The sequence below is a fragment of the Aphis gossypii genome, unplaced genomic scaffold (genome assembly GCF_020184175.1).
Source record: "Aphis gossypii isolate Hap1 unplaced genomic scaffold, ASM2018417v2 Contig00429_ERROPOS248183+, whole genome shotgun sequence".
NCBI lineage: Eukaryota > Metazoa > Arthropoda > Insecta > Hemiptera > Aphididae > Aphis > Aphis gossypii.
The window spans coordinates 93,013-104,968 of record NW_026083101.1 but is presented as its reverse complement, the minus strand read 5'-3'; the positions used below and the strand labels follow the sequence as shown (position 1 = coordinate 104,968).

At 38.0% G+C, this 11,956-nt stretch overlaps 2 protein-coding genes across 2 annotated transcripts; both read right to left on the bottom strand.

The window, feature by feature from the left end:
* Window positions 1-3,605: 3,605 nt before the first annotated feature.
* Window positions 3,606-4,930, bottom strand: LOC126554101 (uncharacterized). The gene is made up of 2 exons (XM_050209207.1): window positions 4,123-4,930; window positions 3,606-3,913 (listed from the first exon to the last, which is right to left on the bottom strand). The coding sequence occupies exons 1-2, from the start codon at window positions 4,928-4,930 to the stop codon at window positions 3,606-3,608; spliced, it is 1,116 nt and encodes a 371-aa protein (XP_050065164.1).
* Window positions 4,931-5,570: 640 nt separating this feature from the next.
* LOC126554100 (uncharacterized) lies at window positions 5,571-7,626 on the bottom strand. The gene is made up of 4 exons (XM_050209206.1): window positions 7,248-7,626; window positions 6,583-7,149; window positions 5,637-6,516; window positions 5,571-5,592 (listed from the first exon to the last, which is right to left on the bottom strand). The coding sequence occupies exons 1-4, from the start codon at window positions 7,624-7,626 to the stop codon at window positions 5,571-5,573; spliced, it is 1,848 nt and encodes a 615-aa protein (XP_050065163.1).
* Window positions 7,627-11,956: the final 4,330 nt, after the last annotated feature.

Here is an 11,956-nt window from a genome sequence, read left to right as displayed (position 1 = left end):
CAGTTTTTTTAGTGTTATTAACTACTGTTTGCTATTATACTATTGTAGTAAACCGACGTTTTTAGTATAAAAACGTAGTTCCAAAGTCCAGTGGCCTATAACTATATCACGCCACCTAGTCGGACCACTGATGCCGTTTCCTGATTGGATTAAACACATCACGCCACTTCATAGACGTAGATCATCCGATTCTTCATCACGGCATGTTCCATATAAATATGAGTCCTCATCATAGATTTAATTAGAGTTAGTTAAGAGTCAGTTAGACTAAGTCAGTGTTGTCACTTGCTCTCCGGTAGTTAAGTACTTGTGCTTACGCTAACGAAAGCCTTTTCATTTATTGTTTTAACAAGTTAATAAACGTATCAATTATCTTATTAATCTATTGTTAACTTATATACCTCATCTCTCCAACCTACGACGGAACGTGCATTCGTCGTAAAAGAAGCGTGCAGTAACTATCACTGGTTACTACATAAAATTTGGTGTCGGGTGTTAGGTCATACTTCATCAAACGAAAATTTTTGAGTCAAATCAAAAATAAGTACTTTGAGACCCACCGACGAAACCACGTTCACGACAGGAAGGAGAACAGAGAGAATTCAATCAAGCGGTCTAGTCCAGGGAGGACAGAAATCAAATTCCAGAAAGACGGAAGTCAACTTTTCAAACTATCCACGGTTAAAGATGCAAGCTCTGTAAGTTATTTGAATAATATATTGTTATAGTATATTGTATGTCTGACAGAGATACCACAAATTGGCAAGTAGTTTCATATAATCCGGAAACATTTAAAATAAAAATGGTTAACCCAGAAAAATTAAATTTACAAGGGGCAACCGCATTAGTTCCTGCTTTTTCGGGAGGAACAGAGACCGATTTAATTTCTTTCGTGGCTAAATGCGAGTTCATTTTAAACAATATTTCCGATGCTATTAAACCTAATATATTAGAAGCGATACTGGCACAATTAACGGGTAAAGCATTATCGGCCGTGAGGTATAAAAAAATTACTACCTGGGATGAATTAAAAAAATTATTTAAAAACGTTTTTGGATCGGCACATTCAGTGTCTTACTTACAAGTACAATTAAGTCAAATGCGTCAGAACGCAAAGGAATCAGTTAAAGATTTTTCTATTAGAATTGAAAAAACAGCCCATGAATTAATGAACGCGTTAACGGTAGGTAGGGACGCACCGTAATCAGAAATAATAGCGCAAACAGTGCGAGCTCACGCACTAAGCGTATTCATAGCGGGTATCCCACAAACTATCGGTTTATTATTAAAAGCGCGTAACATACAAGGTTTCGAAGAAGCCGTTTTAATCGCAATGGAAGAGGAAACAACAACAGAATTTTATAATAGCATAAACGGGTATAACAAAACACCGAATTATAAAAATAATAAATTTGATAAAAAAAAAAAAAACTAGAGATAAAAGCGCGATTAAATGCCATCGTTGTGAGAAATTTGGTCATTATGCTAATGAATGTAGAACAAGCGAGCATAAATTAGCTACTTTCAAGAATCCGAATAATGGACAAAGTCCAAAGACCGAATTTAAACGCGAATATTCTAGTAAATTCTGTAAATATTGTAGAAAAGCGAATCACGATATAAGTGAGTGCCGTAAATTAAAACGTACCGAACAAGATAAAGCCGTAGAAGGAAATGGTCAGGAAAATCACGTTAGGTCTATCAGTGAAATACAATCGGGAAGTAACGTTCGTATTATAACACCAATAACACAGGAACATATTACGTGTTTTTCGGATAAATTTGTTAAAAACGAAATTAAATTTTTAATTGATAGTGGTTCGGAAATGAACATTATAAAAATTTCAAGTTTAAAAGGACACATAATCGTGAATGAAAAAGATAAAAAAAAGATTAAGGGTGTAAGCGAGGTCCCTAGCAAATCGTTGTTTGGGGTAACCACGCTTTAAAATGAATATGTCTAACGACAAGTGGACTGTATGTATGATTAAGATATATATAATGTGTATAGACAATGAGATGTATTAAAATATAATATAACAAAGTCAATATAAATTATCAATTAATACATCAAGATAATATAATTGTATGAAATTACAATACAATTATTACAACAAATTATACCAATATATATATAAAAAAGAAATAATAAAACAAAATATATTAAACAAAGTTATATAAAATTGTACCAATATATATATAAGAAACAACAAAACAACAAAGCTCTTACCGCGTACTGCGCCACTGCAACAGCCGACAAAAAACACCAATATTTACGTGGAAATTACCAACGCAAAAGAATACGGTGACTAGCGAGCCAAACGGTCGCGGCGGCCCATATATATAGGGACCGTCGTGGATAGATCAGCAGCGGGGGGAGGGGGTGTCGCGTCTAGAATATTCGAGTTTGTCGCAGTGGCCCAGGCGCGCTTGTCGAATGATCGAGAATATCGTCGATCATTCCAGAGCTTTATCCAACATCCTCCCGCCTTTGAAAGGATGCTTTCAAAATTACAAAATAAACAAATAATGAATAATGAATTGTACATCTTGTACCACTTTACATTAAATAGATGAAAATGATAAAAAATACAAAAAAAAAAAACTGGTTGATAGAAAAACCTTCTGATCAGGACACAGGCAGCTTCACCACTTGTACCACTGGACGCTTCAAAGTTCCTTCGGCTGTCTTCAACGTCACAACGCGTACAACTCCATCTGTACCTGGATGAACTTCAATCACCCTTCCTAATTGCCATGACATGAGGGGCCGTCCCGGAGACTTTACAACGACCAAATCGCCAACGTTCAAGTTAGCATCTTGCCTTAACCACTTTTGACGGCCTTGCAATGTCTGAAGATACTCATTGGTCCATCGTTTCCAAAAACATTGTTGCGCTTGTTTGATCAGCTGCCATCTAGTTAGACGGTTGATTTTAACGTCTGTTAAATCAAGTTCTGGAATTGCCATGAGTGGTTGTCCTACCAGGAAGTGCCCAGGAGTTAATGCACATAAATCGTTCGGATCACTGGAGACACTTGTGAGTGGACGTGAATTTAAGATTCCTTCAATCCGAATAATTAGTGTGGTCAATTCCTCCATGGTCATTATTTGATCACTGATGACTTTTCGTAAATGTGTCTTGACACTTTTAATTGCCGCCTCCCAGATCCCTCCAAAATGAGGGGCTGCAGGTGGATTAAAATACCACTGACACGGGATCCTACTCATTAAAGAGTCTCGGGTTTTTGCTTCGTTGAACAAAGATTTCAATTGCCGAGCGGCACCTACATAATTTGTTCCACAGTCAGAACGTATTTCAACTGGAATTCCACGACGAGCAGTGAAACGATCGAAGGCAGCAAGAAACGCTTCTGTGGATAAGTCGCTTACCACTTCCAGATGGACTGCCTTTACTGACAGACACACAAATAGAGCAAGATAAGCCTTGTTAGTCTTAGAACCTCGTCGACGGCTTTCTTTCACAATAAACGGTCCGCCGTAATCCATGCCAACGAATGCGAATGGTCTATGAGGCTGTACTCGTACTGGAGGCAGGTCTGCCATGACTGGTTGTGGGCAAGCAGCTCTATGGCGCACACATCTAACACATGTATGTATAATTTTCCGAATGGCGGCACGTCCTGACAATCCAATATTTCCTTTGAATCATAGCCATAACTAATTTTGGACCGGCATGTAGAAGGCTCATATGATAATGGATTATGATTAACTGCGTAACATGAGCAGCCTTAGGGAGCAACACCGGATGCTTAGCTTCCTCGGTCAGAAGCGAAAAACGAAGTCGACCGCCGACACGTATTAATCCTTCCTTGTCTAAATATGGTGACAACTGAGCAAGTGAATTGGGGGTTATCGATGCCGTTGTATTTTCTAACTGCTTCCGTAAGTCTTCCCAATAAAATTTTACGTAAGCTTAATAATGTTAAGAAGTGTTCGATTGAGTTCAATTTGAGTAAGTGGGCCCCTGCTTACCGGCCTCCTTTTGCAACGGTCAATGAGGCGCCATACATACGCAAGTGTTCGCTGCATTCTCGTTAATGACGAAAAACGACGGAAAATCTCTTCTGATTCTTTACATTTAAGGATATGCAACACACACTTCACTGGTGGTTTGTAATCTGGAAGTTGCTCGGAAGGAAGTCTTGTTAAAGTTTGACTCGGCCATTGTTCTTCGGGCTGCCGTAAGAATTCCGGACCGTTCAAATGCAACTGCGAAGCAACTAATTGGCTTGGGAGTAACCCTCTTGATGCCGGGTCCGCTGCATTTTCCGTAGTTTTTACGTGATTCCACTCACATTGTGGCAGTAGCTCCTTTATTTTGTTTACTCTATTTGTAACAAATATTTTAAAAACCTTGGGCTCGGCCTTTAACCATGACAAAACAATGGTTGAATCAGAGAATGCTTTGATGCTTTGTACAGATACTAATTCCTTTAACAGTGACATCTTATGTGAAAGGAGACGTGCTAACAAAAGTGCGGCACATAGTTCTAAACGGGGTATGGTCAAAGACTTATCGATCTTGGATGTCTTTAGCGGAGCAACCTTTGACTTGCAAGCAATGAAATGCACGTTAATAATACCTTGATTGTCCGTTACTCGTAGAAATACCGTCGCAGCATAACCCCTTTGTGACGCATCTGCAAACCCCACTAGCTGAGCCTTTATGCATTTTCCAATGCTAATATGACGAAGTAACTTCAAGTGCGCCAACGATGTAAGTTCTTCTATGAACATATTCCACTTGGAAGAGATCTCATTGGAAATTGGAGTGTCCCAGTTCAGTCCTCGTCGCCATAGCTCTTGCATTAGGCACTTAGCCCAGAAAACCATTGGGCCTAATGTTCCAATGGGATCATATAATCGAGCGAGGACTGATAGTACTGATCGCTTTGTAGGTTGCATCTCTGTAATATTTGACCTGTATCCGAATGTATCTCCATACGGGTCCCAGTAAAGTCCCAATATTTTTATAGCCAGTCCAGAATGAGGTTCATAGTATGGGTTACTGGCGCAGTCCTCCTTCGCAATGCCTTCCAATACTTCGGGGCAATTACTGGCCCATTTACTGAGCTGAAAACAGCCTTTCTGTAACAGCCCAACGACATTGACATTGAACCTTCAATATGCCTTCCCTTGTATCGGCCCCTGCAATAATGTCATCCACATAGGTATATGACCGCAGAAATTGCCTTGCCAATGGAAATTCTGGACCATTATCTTGTTCCAACTGGAGAAGACAGCGAATTGCTAAAAACGGTGCTGAATTTATACCATAGGTAACAGTGCACAACTCATATTCCTGTACTTGCTCGTGTGGTGAACGTCTCCAAAGAATGTGTTGGTAAACACGGTCTTCTTTTCGAACGAATATTTGTCGATACATCTTAACTATGTCCGCTATGAATATGTACTTATAGAATCGACAACGCACAAGATGTCACCGATATCGGTTTGCAATTTAGACCCAGTTGCTAAGCAGTCGTTCAGAGAACGTCCCGACGAAGAAGGGGCGGAGGCATCAAAAACAACTCGAATTTTTATATCATTCTCCTTCCGTTTTACAACTGCGTGATGTGGTATGAAATATTCTCCGGTGCGTTCAGCCAACTTCATATGGCCTAGTGCAATATATTCATCCATAAAATCACGATAGGCGTTATATAGCTCTTCGTCCTTACTTAGGCGACGTTCAAGATTATATAAGCGATTCAGAGCTAATGCCCGGGACGATCCTAGGCCTAATGAATGAGCGTCATGCTTTGTATTTCCCTTATCCATTGAACTAGAAATTATGGATTTGAAAGGCAAAGCAACATGGAATCTTCCATTACAATCCCGCGATACTGTTTCTTGAAAATGTCTTTCACATGCTTCATCTTCTGTGCTTGGGTTATGGTTTATATCAAGTTCTTCAACTTCCCAAAATCGCTGTAAAAGCTCACCTATATTTTGATTATCTGATGTCGCATGAACCACCAACGATGAAGCCGTAGAGTATTCTCTTGACCCTTCTATGGCTCCGACTATTACCCATCCAAACTGTGTGTTCAAGGCTGACGGCAGACCGGGACTATGGACAATATCCGATCGCGATTGCAAGATGAATGGATATAAATCCCCTCCAATCAGCATGTCTACTGAACCTGGTACATCAAAATCGGGGTCAGCGAGTGGAAGATGCCCGTATCGCTCACGAATTGAAATGGGTAATTTTTGATTCGGCATAAGAGCGGTGATTTTTGGTAATATCACAATGTTGGTGGCCGATATTTGCGGTGCATCATACAACAAAGGAATAAAGCTACAATTGGTTGAACCCTTAACAGTTCGTACGGGCTGCTGTGCCAGACCACTAACCTCTACTCGTCCCTTATGACGTGGTAAACCAAGTTGGATCGCACACTGATTGGTAATGGCCGAAATTTGTGATCCAGTATCTAATAAAGCTCGCACTGGCACCAGCTCACCAGATTGGTCTTGTATTCTCACTATCGCCGTAGCCAGTACAACACTAACATCCTATTTCACAGCGCCTGAAAAGTTAGTAGCTGTACAGTTCTGATCCGTGGTGCTTTCAATTGGTTTTGAAATTGCCATTGCATTAGGTGTTGATGTTTTCCCTGAACCCTTATGTTTTGAATCTAAATGGAGTAATACACTGTGTCGTCCTTCACAAGTTTTGCACAAGTACGCCGACTTACAGGAGTTTGCTTCATGATCCGGACGTAGACAAACAAAACATAATTCTTTCTTAATGACAAACTCCCGCCGTTCGGCGACCGATTTCCTCTTGAACATTAAACATCGAAATAACGGGTGATCACGATCGCAAAACGCACATTTGTTCTTGGCAGTGGCAGTAGTCGATAATGAAGTCTTCACGGACGTCTGGCCGCCCTTGCCCTTTCTAGAACTACTGTTGCCCACTGACAGTGTACCCGTGTTAGCGCCGACGTTTTCTAAAATCTTACACCGATTCGCGGCAAAATCCAACAATTCATCCAGCTTTGGTATGCTTTCTTGAGGTACACTTGCTTCAAATAATCGACGAGTATCAGGATCAATGACGCGGGCTCCGATGTAGAATAGCAAGAATCCAGACAAATCAACAACACCAAGGCCTTTAGCGCAGCCACATTCTCACGAAAAGTATTAACAAAAGATGATAACGAGGATACCGATTCCCGTTGTAAACGTTCAAATGAAAATAATTTATCACAATGTGCTGTAGCAAGAAGCCGCTTGTTATCATAACGATCCCGAAGCGCACACCAGGCGATTACATAATTATCTGAGGTTAGTGGAACTGATTTGACAATGTTCAAGGCCGATCCTGATAAGCAAGACACCAAATAATGAAAGCGCTCTCTATCCGTTATTGACCGATTTTCATGCACTAGTGACGTGAACATATCGCGAAACGCGCACCAATTGATAAGACTACCGTCGAATTTTGGAAGCTCAATCTTCGGCAACGACAACGATGCACGAGAATTATAAGTATTTTCGCGTTCTACAATTGCACCTTGATGTGTAATTGAAGGATATCCACGTAATTTCGAAAACACCACTTGAATTTCTCCACACATTTTTTCCATGTCCTCAGTAATTTCTAAATCTGAACTTGTAAATTCGTCAGACCTGTTAATTCAACCAGTGAAGAAAGAACATTTCCTTGCTCCGCTTCAAACGACTTAACCGCACGTTCTAATGTCCCGTGACGTGCGAAAAATATTGGTCGTTTATGCTCATCCGTGTCCGCTTCCATAGCCAGTGCATGTATTTTTCGTATTGAATTTAACGCCGCGTCCCTTGCGACGCGTGCTCGCGTTAATTCTTGTTTCGAAGATTTTGAAGGTGCCATATTGATAACAAAATATCCGGAACGAAGGTCCAAAAAATGTAAGCGAGGTCCCTAGCAAATCGTTGTTCGGGGTAACCACGCTTTAAAATGAATATGTCTAACGACAAGTAAACTGTATGTATGATTAAGATATATATATTGTGTATAGACAATGAGATGTATTAAAATATAATATAACAAAGTCAATATAAATTATCAATTAATACATCAAGATAATATAATTGTATGAAATTACAATACAATTATTACAACAATTATACCAATATATATAAAAAAGAAATAATAAAACAAAATATATTAAACAAAGTTATATAAAATTGTACCAATATATATATAAGAAACAACAAAAAACAACAAAGCTCTTACCGCGTACTGCGCCACTGCAACAGCCGACAAAAAACACCAATATTTACGTGGAAATTACCAACGCAAAAGAATACGGTGACTAGCGAGCCAAACGGTCGCGGCGGCCCATATATATAGGGACCGTCGTGGATAGATCAGCAGCGGGGGGAGGGGGTGTCGCGTCTAGAATATTCGAGTTTGTCGCAGTGGCCCAGGCGCGCTTGTCGAATGATCGAGAATATCGTCGATCATTCCAGAGCTGTATCCAACAAAGGGCATTAATGCAAGTCCAGTAGAAACAGTAGGATCTGTGGTAATTCCAATTTACATTAACAAACAACTTTTTACAGTTAAATTCGATATTGTATACGATGATTTTCCAATACCTGAAGCAGGTATAATAGGCATAACATTTTTGAAATTAAACAAAGTCGTCTTAGATTGGGATAAGGAAATATTAATAATACCAGAAAAAAAATAAATCGATAATAACGCGTTAATTATTCCACCGCGAAGTAACTGCGTTTTACAAATTAGAGCGGACGAACAAATTAAACACGAATTTATTACGATAAAAAAATACGAGATGAACGCAGAGCAATATTATAACGCGATAGCCGAAATTAAGTTATTCTGTGTCGGTGAACAAATTAAACAATTTTCAATCATTAGATTAGAAGGGTTAACGACATTGACCTGTTTCGAGCGCATACGCGCAATGTTCCGTTTTGTTTTTAAAAACACTGATATAGAAGTAACGATATATAAAGAACAATGTTTTACGGAAGACGAAAAAAATCAAAAAATTAAAGAGTATCATGACACATTGGTAGGGGGGCACCAAGGTACCTCCCGTACGATAAAAAGATTAAAAATGAAATATCAATGGAGAAATTTAAAGCAAGATGTAAAAAATTACATTACAAAATGCATTATTTGTCAGGGAAACAAATCGGATAAAAATCAAAACAACCTATGTTAATTACTTCTACCGTAACTACTACGTTTCATAAAATATGTTTAGACATAGTAGGACCATTACCCATAACAAGTTCAGGTAACTCGTATATTTTAACTATACAAGATGAATTGTCGCGTTATGGCGTAGCCATAGCGTTAGCCTCCACAGACGCAACGACAGTAGCATAAGCATTTGTAGAATGTTTTATATGTATCTATGGTATACCAGTTACTATTCTAACATATTGTGGTACCAATTTCTTATCAAATTTGTTTAAAGACGTGTGTAAATTATTAAAAATCGAAAAAACTAAAACAACTCCGTGGCATCCCCTATCAAATGTTTATTTGGAACGATCACATTTAACTTTTAAAACGTACTTACGCAGTTTTGTAGACAAAGATAATAATTGGGACGCGTTAATTAGTTATGCTATGTTTTGCTATAATACCACGGTGCACACTTCGACAAATTATACTCCATACGAGTTAGTTTTTGGGAAAAAACCAATAATTCCGACACGTTTCTTTCAAACGACTGAACCACAATACAATTATGATAATTACGCGTTAGATTTAAAAAGAATAATGCAAGAAACACATAAGATAGCAAGGGAAAATCTAATAAAAAAGAAAAATTCCAATAAGCAATATTATGACCAAAACGCAAACATATTAGAATTACACGTAGGAGATAAAGTGTTACTAAAAGAACAGAACAAGAAAAACGCATTATGTTTTAATTGGTCAGGGCCATACGAGGTGATAATGATTCACGACAATGAAAATATAACAATAAAAAAGGGAGGAAAGACTACAGGATCCACATTAATAATACAAAAAAATATTTCGAGACCGATTTATGAACACTTAAGGTGTCATAACATATTTATATATATATATATATATAGCTGTAGGATCCTCTAAGTTTTTTTTATTTGTTATAAGTAGTCATGGTTATATCATTATCATTAGTATTATTTAGTAAATTCGTTTATCAGGTATGATATATCGAAATATGACATCCGAAGCTAATATGAGAAGCTTTCTAGCATATCATTTTATTCAAATCAATCTAATATTAGAAATATATAAAGCCGAGACCGATATATTATTCGACGTCATACAAGCAGCCAAAGTAGGATTAATACACCCAAGCTTATTAACCCTCAAAGAGTTACTAAAACAGCTTTTAAATATTAAGGTAGGGATGCCAAGTGGTACAGACTTAACCATAGATTTAAATGAAAGTAATGTACAAGAAATGATACCCCTCTCAGACATAACGATATATTATTCAAATGACAAAATTGTTTTTATTTTAAATATACCTTTAGTATATCAATACGAATTGAAACTTTTTCAACTCATACCTTTACCAGATTGTAATAATAATAATTGTGTTTTTATAAAACTTAATTATAAGTATTTAGCTGTAAGTAAATCTAAAGAAATGTATTCAGTCTATGATGAAATTGATCAAAGCCTTTGTAAACATGCCGGCGATTTCCTTTTATGTCCTGAAATTTATCCCTTACATCCTAGAAGCGGACGTCCTATATGCGAGGTGCTTTTACTACAAGAGCCAAAAGAGGTTCCAGACAGTTGCGAAATCATGCAAGTGCAGTTGCGAGCAAATCTATTTCACAAATTGAAGTTCAAGAACGAATGGATCTATGCTACTCCAGGAGAAACCATATTCATTACATGCGACCAAGCCAAGAGAAGTACAAATCATTTCCTAGAAGGAGTAAGTATACTATCTTTAAACGAAACGTGTAAAGCCTATGTGTCACGCGACCTATTGATTCCACATAAAGTCGAAACAGATATTGAACTAATTGATTTTGTACCAAATTCTCAAATTAAAGAACCTGAAGATCGATATGCTAGGTTAACGACTAATATTTTGGAAAATAAGCATATTCGAACCAACCAGATGTTCGATTTAAATATAGTCGCAAAATCAACAACGGAAATTAAAGAAATGGTGATCAAAGATGCCAAAACAGAACAAATACGAAATAGTAAACGCAGACACGACTATTTATTATATGTAATTAGTACAATAACAATTATCTTTATTGTTCTAATTATAATAAGATGCACAGAAAAACAACCATGGTGCACAATAAGCAGTACCAGGAGATCCAGACGAAATATCGCAACAGATCCAGAAGTAGAATTATGGCATTTTCAAACTCCAGTACAAGTCGAAGAACCATACCAGACAGAACCAAACGAAGACGTTCCAGCAACTAATCGAACACAGGACCAGATCAAGGACGACATTATTCCATTACCATCCGCACCTCAGATCAAGACAAGGTATTCCGTGTACCCCACCCCGATGTGATACGGAGTATCGTCTTATAGGGGAGGAATGTAGTAAACCGACGTTTTTAGTATAAAAACGTAGTTCCAAAGTCCAGTGGCCTATAACTATATCACGCCACCTAGTCGGACCACTGATGCCGTTTCCTGATTGGATTAAACACATCACGCCACTTCATAGACGTAGATCATCCGATTCTTCATCACGGCATGTTCCATATAAATATGAGTCCTCATCATAAATTTAATTAGAGTTAGTTAAGAGTCAGTTAGACTTAGTCAGTGTTGTCACTTGCTCTCCGGTAGTTAAGTACTTGTGCTTACGCTAACGAAAGCCTTTTCATTTATTGTTTTAACAAGTTAATAAACGTATCAATTATCTTATTAATCTATTGTTAACTTATATACCTCATCTCTCCAACCTA